At 42.0% G+C, this 17,584-nt stretch overlaps 2 protein-coding genes across 5 annotated transcripts in view; one reads left to right on the top strand and one right to left on the bottom strand.

Moving 5' to 3' along the window:
• Positions 1–17,584, bottom strand: part of nmo (serine/threonine-protein kinase nemo) — a 288,733-nt gene that overhangs the window by 239,200 nt on the left and 31,949 nt on the right. The gene's annotated exons all lie outside the window — the stretch shown is intronic.
• On the top strand, positions 8,322–9,682 carry LOC135714238 (leucine-rich repeat transmembrane neuronal protein 1-like). Its single transcript, XM_065237573.1, has 2 exons — positions 8,322–8,390; positions 8,446–9,682. The coding sequence occupies exons 1-2, from the start codon at positions 8,353–8,355 to the stop codon at positions 9,668–9,670; spliced, it is 1,263 nt and encodes a 420-aa protein (XP_065093645.1). The 5' UTR covers positions 8,322–8,352; the 3' UTR covers positions 9,671–9,682.

Genomic DNA, 17,584 nt, shown 5'->3' with positions numbered 1-17,584 from the left:
CAGATTTAGAACACGGGTTCGTAACCTTACCATAATCCAATGTTATGCGCCAACCGATGCTGCCGAGCTACAGGACAAGGCGAATTTTTACAGTCAACTGAATGCCGTCGTGGATAAGGTTCCAAAGGGTGACATCAAGATCTACACTGGCGACTTCAATGCGAAGATCGGCTCCGACAACACGGACTATGAGCGTGTCATGGGACGCCATGGTCTCGGCGAAATGAGCGAGAACGGTGAGCTGTTTGCAGAATTTTGTGGCAATAACGAAATGGTGATCGGGAGCTCGCTCTTCCCCCATCGGCCAGTGCACAAAGTCACGTGGGTTTCCCGTGATGGACATACCGAAAATCAGATCGACCACATCTGCATCAGCCGAAAATGGAGACGGAGCCTTCTTGATGTTCGGAATAAACGTAGCGCCGACATTGCGTCTGACCATCACCTTCTAATCGGTGAAATCCGCCTACGCATGGCGCGGATCCAGCGACGGGAGGAGAGACTCGGGCGGCGGTTCAACACACGCCGACTTGAAGATCCAGCGGTAAAAAGGTCTTTTGTTGAAGAACTTGAGACTCGAGCTGCGGACTTTCCAGAAGGTGGCAGCGTAGAAGAACAATGGACGGCCATCAAGAATGCCTTTATAGAAACAAGCGAGAACAAATTGGGTGAGCTGCGCACCCAGAGGAAAGAGTGGATCACAGATGAAACCTGGCAGAAGATTGAGGAGCGTAGAGAAGCAAAAGCCGCGATAGAGCGGGCGAGAACCAGAGGAGCCAAGAACGAAGCCCGTCAACGGTACTCGGCTCTAGAGAAGGAAGTCAAGCGCTCTTGCAGACGGGACAAGCGAGCGTGGGTGAACTCCCTGGCCGACGAAGGGGAGAAAGCTGCAAACACTAGCGATATACGCCTCCTCTGCGATATCTCACGACGCCTGAGTGGAGCAAGGATGAACCCGAGGATACCAGTGAAGGACACGACTGGACAATTGCTTACCGACCCCACTGACCAGCTGAAACGCTGGTTTGAGCACTTCGAACAACTTCTTCAAGTTTCGACTTCCAACCAGCCATCAACATCTCGGCATGATCCGCCTAGGGTGCGGCGCATCACTCGCGTCAATTTCGAGGCCCCATCACTGCAGGAGAGTGAAGCAGCTATCCGAAGCATGAAATCCAACAAGGCTCCAGGGGTCAATCGCATATCAGCAGAGATGCTCAAAGCTGACCCCATGCTATCCACACAAATTTTGCATCAACTATTCTGTAATATCTGGGACACCACGACTTTTCCGCCCAACTGGATGCAGGGCATCTTAGTGAAGGTCCCAAAGAAGGGGGATCTGACTGTGTGCGACAATTGGCGAGGCATCATGTTACTGTGTATTGTTCTCAAAGTTCTGTGCAAAGTTATCCTGAATCGGATACAGGAGAAGATCGACGCGACTCTCCGACGGAAGCAAGCAGGATTCCGTGCCGGAAGATCTTGTGTGGACCATATTGTCACGCTCCGCATCATCCTGGAGCAAGTCAATGAATTCCAAGAGTCCCTTTATTTGGTATTCATTGACTACGAAAAAGCTTTCGACCGTCTCAATCACGAGAATCTGTGGGGCGCCCTGAGACGCAAGGGAGTCCCGGATAAAATCGTCAACCTCATCGAAGCGCAGTATGAGGCTTTCACGTGCAGAGTTCTGCATAACGGAGCCTTGTCCGACCCTATCCGGGTAGTCGCTGGTGTGAGACAAGGATGTATACTATCACCGCTACTGTTTCTCATCGTAATCGACGAGATCATGGTAGGTGCAATTGACCGTGTACCAAACCGTGGGCTGCTTTGGCAGCCTATCACCATGGAGCATCTCAACGACTTCGATTTGGCTGATGATGTTGCTCTACTAGCACAATGGCGCTCTGATATGCAGAGTAAGCTCAATGACCTAGCCGAACGCTCCTCTGCGGCGGGTGTCGCCATCAACGTCAACAAGACCAAATCGTTGGATATCAACACGGGCAACCCTTCCAACTTTACGGTAGCGGGGCAAGCAGTGGAGAAGGTCGAAAGTTTCCAATATCTTGGCAGCCAAATAGCGTCGGACGGCGGGGCCAAGAGCGACATAGGTGCACGAATCAAGAAGGCTGGGTCTGCCTTTGCGAGTCTACGAAACGTATGGAGATCCAACCAGATAAGTCAACGCACCAAAATCCGAATTTTCAACTCGAACGTGAAATCTGTGTTGCTATACGCCAGCGAGACGTGGTGTGTATCAGCGGAGAACACTCAAAAGCTGCAGGTCTTCATCAACCGATGCCTGCGGTATATAATTCGTGCCTGGTGGCCTCACAACTGGATCTCGAATGCCGAGCTCCATCGTCGATGTCATCAGAAGCCGATAGCAACAGAAATGCGAGAGCGAAAGTGGAGGTGGGTCGGCCACACACTTCGGCGGGGCGGAAACGAAATCTGCAAGCAAGCGCTGGATTGGAATCCGGCAGGACATCGCAGCAGAGGCAGACCCAGGGGCTCATGGCGGCGGAGCCTCAATAAGGAAATTAAGCAAGTCGATAGGAATCTGATCTGGGCCCAGGTCAAGACAAAAGCGAGCAGCCGCCCAGGATGGAAGTCTTTCACGTTGGCCCTTTGCACCGCTGGTGGTGCACAGGACCCATAAGTAAAGTAAGTACTGGATGCGGATGCTGTTGAGATATAAGCAACTTACCGGATTTCAGAGGAGTAAGCAGTATTCATCAAGCTGTACTGTGGAAAATCTATGCTGGGATGCAGAACTCAGTGGATTTAATTTTCCATTATGAAGATGCAAAGATAGTGGAGGTACGTATGTAGCCTGCGCTGGAGGCAACGTTCAATACGTTAATTTTTAGAAAAACAAACATGCGCCGGAAAACAAATATTTTCGAGGCGGTAAACTTACTGAATTGGTCCTTACTGTTTGTCAATCCGCATCGGACGTTTTATCCCAGTATGTATTTTGGACTGTTTTCCTCTATTGGGTTCTGCCTAAACCTGGGTCAAAGGTTCAAGCCCTAGGCCAATTCAAAAAGACACCCACTGGCTAGCTAATTGGGTGGTATAAATCAGTTGATCAAATTCCTCCAGCTCCACTAACAAATGATGCGGTCATAACAAATGCAGAAAACACGATTGTTTAGCACGCTGCACAGCAATGGTACAACCCTTCAGCATAAGGAGTGGAATTGTTTGAAATTATGGATTACTAGAAAAACGGTGTATGGGATGGATCATGATCCGAAAAAAATAAATCCAAGCTGCTCTTTGCATGAGATTTTTTAAAGACTGCTCAAAAGCAAACTTTGAGCCAACATTAGCAAAACCAAGAGATCTTAGGGTGAAGAGCTCAATCGACATGCCCTGAAGAACTCTTGAGCAATACCAGAAGATCTCTAGGGTAATACCAAAGCACCTCTAGAGCAAGCCAGATCCTCAGATGTAAGAACGAATTACTTAAAGGGCAAGTCTGGTGGAGAGTTCAGTGAACCTAGACTAAATGTAGAGGGTGATGGGCTGAATTCAGCGCATTTCTAGGGTAAACCTAGTGGACCTCGATGAGGTCAGGCATGGATCCAGAATGCAATTACTACTTGCAACTAAATTCAAAGTTTATCCTGCACAAATCCAGAGGGTTTCCACGAAAGATGACGAGACCAATCCAGAAGGTGTCTAATGAACTGATTCAGAGGGCCATCTTTAGAACTAGGATGAGTTTAGACGGTCTCCAAATCAAGTCTAGAGGGTCTTCAAAGTGAATGTACTCAGAGTAGACGACCTAGTCGCAGTTTTCTACTGAATATTACTTTGGTGCGGCATCCATACTGCAAGCCCGTATCATGCCATATTATACATTTGATGCAACTCGTGATTCATGCAACCCAGATACCATTTTCTAATTTACCACCTTTATATTGTGCCAAAGGACTTCTAGAGACATTTCAAATGATTTGTTTAGGATGTTTCAGCTGTTTAAATAAAAAAATAATAATAATTTGTTTCCTAAGAAGCAGGCAGACCACCATCTCAATATACATAAAAAAAATATCAGCATTCTACAGCACTTACCGTTGTCACCAAAGTTCGAGGAAAACAAATAAAACCTGAGGCCTCATTTTGAAAGTCAAAACGACAGACTTTGTTTATACAAGTAATCTTACAAAAAAATGCTTCGTTTCGACTTCCAAAATGTTTCAGGCATGTGTAAAGTGGACTTACCTGAAAAAAGAAAAGAAAAAAACAAATTAGAAACAACGTATAGCAAAAATACTTACAAGGTATTTACGCACTTATCAATTACCAGCTTAAAGATCTAATCTTTGAACACAAGCATTTTATAAAACGAAAAAAAGGTATGAAATTTTACAAAGCTAAGATAAAAACGTTACCTAGGATGGGTATTTTTTATCACCAATTCATCGAGACATTCCAAACAGGTTTCTTTTTTGCGACATATCCGGCTACAAATTGCGTGTTCCAGACAAGACAAGCAAAGCAAACCAATTCCATACCACCCATTTGGGGAATACTGTCTATGCTTTCTACAAGTACAAAATCCAAATACTGTCCTAAATGTTTGAAAAAATCCCAGCAAGAAAAAACAACACAACCCGAAAAAAACGGATTCACAAATAATCGGTATCAAGACCCAACCCCCGAGACGGTATAACGGGATCATCCTCATTCAAAGCACTGAACGAGAGACATCTCAACTGAAATCAGGACTCGAGAGTCCAGGAACGAAAAAAAGAACCCGAAGCAACCCGAGAGAAAAAAAAACCCGGATCAAAAGACAGGTATAAATAGCAACACAGAGAAGGAAGCGACGATAAATTTCCATTTGTCTGTTTCGTTGCCAGTGAAGAACTTCGGACTGCTGCTGGCTACCTCACCCCACTAAACCGGGGAGCTTTACTCTAAACTTCAAGTGAAATGAAATATTAAAACCCCCCTTCTGCTGAACGGAGACGGCCTGGCCCGTCTTCCGGACAGAATCCGAAAGACACTTGAAGGGAACAACAAGGCAGAGAAAAAATATAGATGCCAAGGTCTACGCTGCTGATGTTGTTGCTGTTATTGTGTCATCCTATCTTGGCTAGTTGGTGGCCTTTGTGTAAAGGAAAAGTTCACAGTTATTATGCAGTTGTATTTTGTGGGGATCTTTGTGAATGGCGCCTACTGATGGGAGGCTGCGGTGGGTGGGATGGATTTGCCAAAACGGGCGCAGGCAAGTGCATTATTTGGGATTCACAGTAAGTAACAATGCATTGCAATGGCGTTCTTTGACTGCTGGCAGCTGTGAGTTTGATACATTTGAAGCAACAGTATTTTGGACAGTTGGTGTCTTGAGGGATTGTGGAAGGAAAACAATGAATATGAGAAATGCTACAGTGAAGATATCAATTTGGGAACGGCCCCGGCGTAGTGGTTGACATTCATACCTCGCACGCCAAAGTCACGAGTTCAAATCTCATCCCCGGACAAGTCATGAATGACCTAAAATGGGTTTACTTCTTCTTCTTATTGCTTATAGAATATTACATTATTGCGTGCTGTCAACTTAGTGTTCTAAATGCACTTCCACAGTTATTAATTGAGAGCTTTCGTTGCCAATACCAATGCATGAATTTGTATATTGTGTGGCAAGCACAATAATATTCCATACCCGGGGCAGTCGAGAAAATTTCCAACCCGAAAGGATTCCCTCGACCGGACCGGGAATCGAACCCATGTGTAAAAGTGACTAAAATAAACACAATGGACAATTCGACAGTGAGCATGCATAAGGGCGAATACGCGATGATCGATTCTCTTTGCATTGCTACAGCTAAGCGAAACAATTTTCTAGAATTTGTTCAATGCAGAGTAGTAACAGGTTGTATTGTAGACCTGCTCATTTTAAACAAAATGTTCGGAATGTAACTGGTCAACCGTGATTACTGTTCGTCATGTTAAATTGAACTTTTGTGCAAATTTTCAGCAAAATCGGTGTTGATTTAGAGGTGCTTCTAGTTAATTTTTTCAAGGTAATTTACGGCTTATAATATTTGTATCTCGAGACTGAAACAACGAAAGCTGCTGTAACAGCTTTCATAGCAAAGCTTAATGTGTTATCTACCAACTTTGTGGCCAAAGGTTGACTATTCGAAGTGATTTTATTGAATTTTGACTTAGTTTCATGCTCGAAGATATCTTAAAATGTGAAGAATTTTAAAGTATTTGTTCTACGAATTTTCCACCCATATGATATAAAAATGTGCAGTGTACGGCATAATGTTCCAAATATTGTTCTAGAAGTTTCGTTCCAACATAGTTTTCTTGTATATTTCATAGATTGAGAGATAAAAATCAGAAAAAGAGGCCGTTTTAGCTAAAATTCACAACACAACAGAACCAATAAAAGTCAATTAGATTGACAGAACATAGTTGCATTGCTTTTCAATGACGACCGATGACTGTTTCATTGATATATGATTTTTTCATAAATATGAATCCTCAGTAGACGTGTTTTTTTATCAAAGGCAAGTGTCACTCGAACCATAACAGCAATTTATAAAATAACGAACATTTTGAATAGTTCGATTTTGCTGAACATTTATACAGAAGTTCAAATTAACGTGACAAACAGTAATCACGGTTGACCAGTTACATTCCGAACATTTCGTTTAAAATGAGCAGGTCTATTGTATTGGCTATCAAAAGCAACAGCAAACGCACCGATAAACGTTAAATCTAGCGAGTTATGAACGAAAGAGAACATCGACGAAGAGAATCGATCATCGCGTATAGGCCCTTATGCATGCTCACTGTCGAATTGCCATTCTCTAAACTAACGTGGTTGTGTCTGCTTCTTCTTCTTCTTCTTCTTCTTCTTCTTCGCATTTCAAGCTTATTGCACATCGCTAATATGCGTGCTCTCAACTTAGTGTTCTAGATGCACTTCCACAGTTATTAATTGAGAGCTTTCGATGCCTGTACCATTTTTGCATTGGTATACACTGGAGTCGCTTTTTACGCGGGTGATACGTCCCGCGTAAAAAAAAACCGCGTAAATTTCGGAATCCGCGTAAATTCTGAAATCCACGTAAAAAAAGACCGTGTAAAAAAACTGCGTAAAAAGCGACTCTAGTGCATAACGATAAACCGCGTTAATTCTGAAATACGCGTAAAAAAACCAAAATCCACGTAAAAAAAAAACCGCGTAAATTCCGAAATCCGCGTAAAAAAAACCGCGTAAAAAGCGACTCCAGTGTAATTGTGTGGCAAGTCCAATCATACTTCTATGCCCAGGGAAGTCAAGAAATTTTCTAACCCGAAAAAATCCTAGACCGGACCGGGAATTGAACCCAGCCACCTCCAGCATGGTCTTGCTTTGTAGCTGCGCCTTTACCGACTGAGCTAAGGGAGGCCCCTCAGTGATTCTGTACAGCCCATATTTCATCATCTGAGAACAACTCGTGCAGCACCCGTAGATTGAGAAACGTTGGTTAATAACTTTATTGTTATAGGGTATGACAGGGTATGGCTAATTAAGATTCCAAAATTCCAAAAACTTATTTGAGGGTCATGATGATTTAAGTCTCACCGGAGGAAATTATAAACTGATTTCATATGAAAAGATATGAAAATCTGCGAAACTGTATATCTCGATAATTTGATTACTTTGAATCAGTTACTCATTAACACACCCATCTGTATCGTGCGTACTTTCGGAGCTGGGATCCACTTCCGTTCTTCTACTAACTGTCAGTAGCTCGGCACAACGAAGAAAGGAAGAATTAATTGAATTCCACTTTCCCATTCATCACTTCGCCGTCACCACGTTGTTGCCTTGCAACCGCAGAGATTCCATGTTGTGCGCACGTGTAACGTGCAAGGCGGCGGTGGAAAGATACAGTGGTGCACGTAATGTAAATAATTTCCATTTCTAATGCATCTTCGTCCTCAGCCGGGATTCGGTTTGCTCGTGTGACAGACAGGATGCAGATTGAATATTACGCCGTCGTTGTCGAGATGAGTGTTTGACAACGGAAGCGGTGCAATACACATGTCGACAGTTTAGAGCCATTCGTCCTTGGCATGAATGTGTGTAATTAGAAATCAGCATACTTATCAGTCAGCACCAACTGAAGTTGAAGCATTGCAGCCAACTGTTTTGCTTGAAAGCTGGCAAGATAAGAAAGGTGAACCGGTTCGTGATTCCCAGTTGCAAATGCGGGGAATCACCGACCCGACCGTCAGAGCTTGATTCTCTTTCGTTTATTTCTTGAGGATCACTTAAAAGGCATGAATATTCGGTCAGTTGAGATAGAATGTTTATACACGATGGCACGGTCGGGTCGTATTATTTTCACTGCAACGCTGTAAGAATCGCATCAATTATATGTCAGATTTATTGAGTTTAAATTCTCTTTCCAGATGTTTCCTGATTGAAATAGCCAGGATTTCCGGTTCCAACGATTACACCTGCAGCTACGTTATCAATGCAAATTGGTGTACGGTATCCAATGTCACACTACAGACAATCGACGAAATCAACGCAGCCACCTTTCCCAACGTAAGTTTGATCAACCTCAAACAACCGATCATCAACTACCTCTCGCCGGATCTGCTGAAACGCATGATCGTCGTCGATCAAATGGAAATCGACGCAGGAATTGTTCCTCGAATCTACATCAAGCCAACCCTATCCAGACTCAGTGCTCACAAGAACCAAGTGCTTGAAGTGATTATAGATGCGGAAGATAACTACTATCTGGAACATCTGGGAATTGCTTACAACCGTTTACGGTCCGTACCGAAGAACATCAACTGCCTTAAGCATTTAGTTCGGTTGCATTTGCACGATAACGAGATTGAAGTCGTCAACATGGACCTGCTGAAGAACCTATCCCGGCTGAAGATCCTGGCACTCCATAGGAACAAAATCCACCGGCTGGATACAACGGTTCCACTTAAGCTAACTAATCTAGCCGAGATCCACCTGTATGGGAACCAGCTGGAAGTTCTATTTGTTAGTCTGTGGGACTTTCCAAATTTGGGAACGTTTCATTTGGCTTTAAATAAGTTTCGATCGATTGGAAGATTTCCGGAGCATTTTCCTAGGTTGTCCGTTACCGCACTCGGAGGAAACCGGTGGAGCTGCGCTTGGCTAGTACGATCCTTGGGACCGGCGTTAAAGAACGGTGATCTCAAAGTTGCAGGAGATAAGCAGTGTTTGGACAATAAAGTGGCTGGGATTTGTTGTGATGGGAAGCCGGAAGATTTCGGTGAATTTCTAGTCGAATCGTTGACCGATCAGTTTCAACGTATTAATGTTTGGATGATTCAGCAACAGAGGTCGATAGAGGAGCTTGGAAGGAAAATGGAAGCATTCCATTCGGATACGCTGAATGATAAACTAAAGAATGATGAGAAGATTATGAATCTGGATGAGCAGATCGGTGGTTTGGAAGACTTTGTAAATAAAAAGATCAAGCATCTTCAACAGGACCTCCAGCGCATCGATAGGAACCACCCAGCGGAGGTCCTGGAACAATTTGAGTGGTTCCAAGAAAAGCTGAACGAAAATCGAGCCTTAATAGATGACATCATACAAGACATGTACTTGGAAGAACTGCGAAAATTTGACGTGAATACATAGGATTAATTATAACGTTATGAAACACTTTCTTAAATGGAGAAAGCCTTCCGTTAGAATTCTCCATTAGAGTCACTCCCTCCATAAAACATCGTCGTTCATTAGCTCAGTGAACCCACTCAACCATAACGACAATTTATCGTCCATCGCACAACACGCAGAGGGAGAGAGTCTTTCCCCCAAAAATTTCCATGTTCAATCACCTCAACGTCAACCCGACCCCTTTAATGGTTTCGCATACCCTCCACCTCTCTCGTACCATCACCCACTCGCATAGAAAATTGTCAGAATATTTTTGCCTACCCCATCCAGGGGTAGCCAACAGTCACACAAACACGTACAAATCGCTTCGACGAACCGGGTTGTCATTTTCGGTCTTGAAAAGCAATTTCCTAAATAACATCCCGTTCCCAAAATGTCCTCGCTCCTGTCCTTTTCGAAAACGTCCACCAAAAGCATGTACGGAAATTTCTTAGCTCTTCCAAGAGAGTGCATAATCATCATTCATCGAATCCCCTGCTCCTCCCCACCATCCTCACGCGGCTTCCGGTATTCCAGAATTAGTTTGCAGTCTTTGTATGTGATAAATGCTCCGGGTCTTGACTCAAGGACAAACTTCCAATAAATTCGACATCGATGGAAAACTTACGAATCGAACACACTGTAAACACATCACCGCGTGGCTGTTAAATATCGTATCAACATTTAACACATCGACAGACTACCGGATAAATCTAAACAAAACGCAAGAGAGGATGGAGTTCCGGTTGCTCTTAGTTACAGCAACGTGTCGTCGATGCTGTCCCCGTTCGGTGCTCTCGGGTGGTGTAGAACATTTTCACCTTCTCTGGCTAGTAGATGCGCGGCTGCGGCTAGTGACGACCAACCAGCCAGCCGGGAGCAATGCTGTGTGCTTATGTGCAGATTCTTTCCGGAACAGGAGTTGGAAAATTGTCGGTACCGAATCCACACTCGCCTGGGTATGCATGGCAATGTATCTAGCTCCGTAGAATGCGCAAAAGCGGTTTGCAATATAGCAACTCTAAACAGGAATGACATGAATGTTTATGCAACGAGTGGAAGATTCGGATGCTAACACAACGCTAATGGTGGATAACGGTTTTGTAATGGGAAGAGGAAATCACTTCCCGGGTTGGGTGTGATTTACTGCGATGCGAGGGTTAAAGCCACTAAAAGTGAAGATTTTTGAAGTGATACTTAACAACTCATGCAATGCAACTAGATTAAAGAATCAGGTTTTAATTTATAAAAGTATCTTGGGTGGAGAGCATGAGGTAATTATTTACGTTCAACGGTCAATTTCTGCGACAAGATACTTCCGATTAATTTTCTTAAGAAAAAACCCCGGGCTTGGAATAGGGTTTCGGGGCGCTGAAGCCGTTCTCCACCCTATTACTTTGCGAGAAATACAGATATACTTTGCGAGAAATCAGGTAACCAAATGTTGGTTGCTGAAGTTTTCAAAACGTTTCTGAAATTCCAGGAACCTATCTGAAATCAACCAAAACTCCTTAAGTCTTTAAAACCACTCAGGGCTTACACAACCTTGTTGGAAGTTCTCTGAACACCCATAAGAATGTCTGCACGTGCTTGGATGTTTCAGTATTCTTTCAGCTGTATCTTGAATAAGAAGAAAAAAAACCAAAAAGGGGATCTCCAGAAAAAGATGGGGCTCCAGTTGGGGTCCTGTTCTTTTACAGAGTTTAGTATGGTAGTCCGTGTCCGGAATAGTTCAAAAGTTTGATCTTCAAAGTCCTCTGAACCTTTATGCAGTTCATCAAACTTCTTAGAAGTTCTCCGAGCTTCACAGCATTTTTTGCTCCTTGATCCTCTCAGAAGTTCTTTGAGAAGTTTAGTAAACTTCAGAGAACTTGAGGGAAATCTCTTAATTTTTCAAAAGATCGAACAAATTTAGGAAACGTAGGAGCTTCTATGGGACCTTCCTTAGCTCAGTCGGTAAAGGCACAGCTACAAAGCAAGACCGTGCTGGAGGTGGCTGGGTTCGATTCCCGGTCAGGTCTAGGAATTTTTCGAATTGGAAAATTTCTCGACTTCCCTGGGCATAGAGTATGATTGTACTTGCCATACTAATGCAAAAATGGTACAGGCATTGAAAGCTCTCACTTAATAACTGTGGAAGTGCATCTAGAACACTAAGTTGAGAGCACGCAATAATCTAATATTCCATACGCAATAAGCTTGAAATGTGAGGAGGAAGAAGAAGAAGAATAAGAAGAAGAAGACGAAGAAGAAGAAGAAGACGAAGAAGAAGCTTCTATGTAGTCTAGAAAATTTCAGAAAGGCTCTCTAAAGACTTACAAGGGAAGCACATGGGAACATTAGAGAAGTTCAGAAGAAACTCGTAGAACTGTTGGGTACTTCGAAGAAATTAAAAAAAATCTTCAGAACAGATTGTGGCATCTCAAAAAAGTTCAGGGAACTTCAACAGTGGTCAGAGAGCTTCAGGTCATTGAACTATAAGGAAGTTGAAAAAATCTCGAAAACGTACAGGGAACGGCATCAATTTGATCCTGCGGTGCTCTTTAAAGGTGAAAAGAAGCGTGGAACTTTTTTCAAAACAATCAAAAGCAGTTTTTGTTTTGTTAAAATTAAAAATTCTGTTCATGAAAAGATCATTTTTCCACTTGTCAAGCTGAATACGCTTTCATGAGCAGAACCGTGCAAATTATGCAACCCTATCAACTCAGTAATGTAAAGGTCCTTAGGATAAAACCCATGATCTTCTGCACAATTCGAAAAAAAAAACGGTCGCCACTAGACCACCGAGCCCCATACATCACAGCAAACCGTTAAGAACAACGATCGTCCAAACCCAGTGATATCAAGCAATTCTACTGCATTTATTGAGGAAAGCCATTATGTTCTACCAGTTGAGACAGTATCTGGGCACCAATTTGTTATTTCTTTATGTATTTCACATAATCATGGGGCAAAGCACAAAAACTGTCATACAGTTTGTGAGCTTTTGCCCCACTGCTGAATGGAACTTTCGTTTCGAACACATTCTGAAAAGAAAAACGTTCTAGCTGCGAATGTACTGTAAATTCATCAATGGAGAAAATAGAAAACATTGAATTGTTAAAGTTAAAGTTTCCAGGTGATTCTGGACTATTTCGACATAGATTCCCAAAAATGTTAACAATGTCATCGAAGTTTGCTGACCAGGAGGCGCCAGACGATTTCTATGGAGATTTTAGAGGCTGCCAACGAAGGTTCCAGACGATTCCGACAGAAGAGATACCAGGAGATTTGTACATGGTTGCCAGACAATTTCAAGCAAGTTTGCTGACGTTCCCGACGGAGGAGAATTTCAAATTCTGCCAATGAAGGTTCCAAACGAATCTGATGGAGGAAAATCCGGATGATTTCGACATAGATTTCAGAAAATTTAAACTGAGATTGATGACGTTCCTAACGGAGGACGTTCCGAACGATTGCGATGGAGATTTCAGATGCCTCTAACGAAAAATTCAGCCGAGTCCGACAGGGATTTCAAACGGTTTTGACAGATTCCACACGATTTTGACGGAGATTGATGACGTTCCAGACGAAGCAGGTTCCTAATTCCAGGTACAGTTTTATTGATTTCAAGAAACTTCAACGAATTTAAGGGTAGCTCTCAAAGAATTACTACGAACTTTTGCGAAGTCCTACGTACTTCAGTTCTCAGGGAAATTTAGAAATGTTCTAAGGGAACTTTAAAAAGTTCTCAGGGGAACTTTTGGACAGTTATCAGGGAAGGTTAGGGAAAATTTACGAGCTTCAGGGAGGTTCGACGAATATCAGGGAAGTTTTAGCAAATTCAAGGAAGTTCTACGAATTTCAACGAATCTCTGGAAAATTCATGGAAGTTTTCAAAGAAGTATCATGAGAGATCATCTAAGGAAACGTCAGCTGAGAGAACTGCCGTGAACTTTAGTGAAATGCTCAAGGAAATTCAGCAAGCTTCAGAGAACTTCAGTTTAACAAACAGTGAAGTTCTACGAGTTTTTTTTTCTCTGTTCGGGACCTAACACCACTGCGACCAGTAATTTGATCTATTGTAGTACATCCCGTGTCTTAGTTTAGTGTATGACGTATTACTCCATCATTATTGAGAAATGATGAAGTATTCGATTTTTTTACAGTTGTTATTTTTGCATTTATCACAAGGATCCGACTCTAATTGAATGGTCCCGCTATTTATACCTTTCGGAGTGTTGAAACACCTTCCAAAGGCGCGACCCTTTGTCAGTCAAAATTGGATTCCTTAGCAACAAAATTAAGGAATGACACCGATAATGACCATGCATCAGAACCCTAGTCTTAACCACTTCAAACTAGGGAACAACAAATAGAATATTAGGAATCATATAGATGAAGACTAACTAACTCATTTTTTCCTTGCTTCAAGATCCTCGGTGAACAAAACCAAGTATAGTAACTATCAACAAGGCATAAAAAGTAACAAGGACTAAGATGTGTTCCTTGGATTACTGAAAAATCCTGTTCCACTAGTTTGAAGTAGTCAGGACTAGGAATCGGTGGTAGATCTTACATCCCGTAACGTACCACGAAAAGGTGATCTACCCACGTTACGGGGCAAGGTCTCAGGGAACGTTCAGGATGTTCTCAGGGAAAGACCAGTTCTTAGGAAAAATCAAGGACTTTCTTCGAACTTCAGGGAAGTTCTCTTGGAACTTCATGAAAATTCACAGTAAATTTCATGAAAGTTCCCCGGGGGCATATAGAGCTTCTGAGAGTGGCCACTGTGGTAAATGATTCATTTAAAGACTGTAGCAGGGCTGGTAGTGGATATGTTACATAATAGTAGTGGCTAAAATAACGAAAATAGTGATCAAATAGTGGCTTTAAAGCAATAAAAAAGTGACGAATAGTGACATTTATTGATTGAAAAAAAATGGTTTCAATATTTAGTTCACTGCGACCCACTGCGAGAAATTTTATAAACTCACAATCACAACCCTTCCTGAAATTCCATCTCGAAAATTATTGTTTGTTTAATTATGCAGGGTGACCAGTGAACCGGGCTGTCAGAAAAACCGGGAAAAGGCCGCGAATTTGAAATCACCCGGAAAACAACGTGCATTTCCTTGACAAATCGGTAAAAAATAAAATTCTGGACCTTTAATCAATTTCAAGACCCCTGGGCTGGACAAGGTTTTCAGGATACAGACGCTTCGATGAACTGAATATTATGAGAATTTTGAAGAGATTTTAGAATTAATTCTGGAGATAACAAGAGAGCTCCAAGTCATTTGTGGGACTACCGACGTTCAGAGTAGAATCTTTATGTAGTCTTTTTGGAAAATTCATGACGATTGTGAAGGTCCAGGTTGATTTCTAATGAATGTTCAAAATACATTCTAAGAAGAATTTTAGAAGAGTTGTAATGACCATTTGAACGAAATTCTTAGAAAATTCAAACGATTGTGAAGGTCCAGATCCATTTCTAATGAATATTCAAAATAAATTCTAAGAAGAATTTTAGAAGAGTTGTAATGACTATTCGAATGAAATTCTTAGAAAATTTAAAGATAATTTCAAGTCAATTATAAAGAGAGTTTTCAAGGATCTCACGATAAATACCAAGGGGATCGAATTTTGAGGGAACAGTTCCAAAGAAATTCTGAGATGAGTTTTATTCTGAGAGTAATTCCAAGAGCATCCCGAGAAGAATTTCAATACGAATTTTCAGAAGAATTTAAAGGAAAGCTCCAAGATAATTATGAGAAAAATTGTGTGACAATTCTGAGGAGAATTGCATGGAAATTATAAAGAGAAATCAGGCTAATTTTAAATAGAATTATGTAAGGAAGCTTTTTTTTTTCCCTTTGGTTTGTTTTTTCCGTCGATCTTGTTTTCCGTGCTGAGCACCAATGCTACCGACGTGCCAGGAAGGCAGCTCCCACACCTGGACCCTACCTATCGACCCATCAACTCATGAACCGGGAACCAACGGCTTTACTTCCCATCCGAAGGAAGGCGTGATCAGAGATGTTATGCCTCAGAACATCCCGGCGGCGCCGACTGGGATTGAACCCAGGCCTGCTGGGGTGAGAGGTAATCACGCTTACCACTACACCACCGGCGGGTAAGGAAGCTTCAGTGAATTCTTTCAAAGCGAATCTTTGGATCAATTCCTTAAATTTTTCGGAGTGTTCCGAAATGTTATACATACATTTTCTAGGGTCTTTCGAAGAGAACCTCAAATTAATTTTAGAGAAACTCTGAAAATAACTCTGTGATGGGAATTGATTCTAAAGGAAATTTGAGAACAATTCATAAAAATCCTGTAAAGAGTTTTGAGCGAACTTTTTCAAGATAGTTAATACATCAAACAATCTTGATGACTTCTTGATGAGAAACAAACGATATTTTCCAAATGTTTGGTTACTTCCCGGTTGTGATATATACATTGAGCCGAAGAGTTAAGTTAAGTTTTCTTTATTGAGGAGGCTTTCAGCCTGAGGCTGGTTCGCCTCCGGTTGAGCCAAAGAGATCACTCGGTTAAATAAGTTATAATTGAGAAAACAGAAATTTTCCTGTCTCAAAACAACAGGGAAAAACACCAAAATTCCGGGAAAAACCCGGGGCATTACGAATTGGGTGGCTGATGAAAATTTCATTTTTGTTTTATGCCATCCAAAATTTAACAAAATTTAGCCCTTTTTTAAATCATCTTTCGCTCTACACTTTATCCTAAACTAAAAAAACTATTTATTAATTTATCATAACATAAGTTGTTTACACGTATTTTTTTTTATTCGTCCCTTGTTATTTAATATTTTCCAGAAATTCTTAAATCTTTCCTTGGAACTATCAATCTTCTCGATCTAGGAATACTTTTGTGAGAGTTTCGGATGTTATTGACGAATTTCACGCCAACTCGACTATGGAGTTGGCAGCACCCTTCCAGATTCCAATGGCACATTGTGGGTTCAAGGATTTTGTTCACCTAAAAAACTTTGTGTACTTATTTTCCTTAAACAAATCTAGACTATCATTTGAACATGGTAGTTTAAGCTGCAATAAATAATACTGTCAATTCGCACAAACAAAAATTGCATTCGAAGCATTCTATCGACGCCGGTGATTATGCAGAGATTGTTTCCTATGACTCACATTTACTCGTGATTCCTAACCAATCCACCTGTGGCATGAGTTCATACAGAAAATGATGTAAGTGCTGGCGGATGACATATTTTACTTACTATACAAAAAGCTATTCTCTAGCTCTGGTATACAACACGCAACTTACAAAAGTGAGCGATTTCCATACCACCCACAATGTTCCATTCCAAATTACTAACATTCCTGGCTTCGAACCATTCAAAATATGCCAGGCCGTGATGATGATGATGATGATGATGATGATCCACGAAACTCTCAGAATAAGCATTTGCCGCTTGACCTCTTCTTCCTCACATACGTTCCGCTAAGCGAAGGAGCAGAGATTGCACATCGTTCAAAGTCATTTCGGACTACTATTTGGCGCTCGCTCATCTACACTTCCTACCTGTTCCTTCCTCAACGCAGGTCAGTTCGGAGTAGTGGGTACCTGCTAAGATCGAAGCAAGAAGCAGGTTTCTAAAAATAGTGCCTCCTACTTCATAGTTAACGCTAATGGCGAGAACATATGTTTGTGTATACGACGCTCAGGCAGCATAGGGCAACTGCAAGGAGCGTCAGAAGTCGAGTCTTTATTAAGAGGAAGAAATGGTAACGCGATAGATATTTGTTACAAACCGTACGGCAAGTGTCGACTGGACCGGTGTGCGGTCAGTAAATTGTAGAAGTGGCACTCGATTGTGCCATTGAAATTGAGATTCCTTATTGAGAAATACTACTGTACTAGGGCTCCTACAACAGTAG

This window comes from Ochlerotatus camptorhynchus, unplaced genomic scaffold (assembly GCF_037179485.1).
Source record: "Ochlerotatus camptorhynchus isolate MF236.1 unplaced genomic scaffold, CSIRO-AGI_Acam_v1.1 ptg000631l, whole genome shotgun sequence".
NCBI classification, from domain to species: domain Eukaryota; kingdom Metazoa; phylum Arthropoda; class Insecta; order Diptera; family Culicidae; genus Ochlerotatus; species Ochlerotatus camptorhynchus.
The sequence above is the reverse complement of the archived record's forward strand: the minus strand, read 5'-3'. Positions and strand labels throughout refer to the sequence as shown.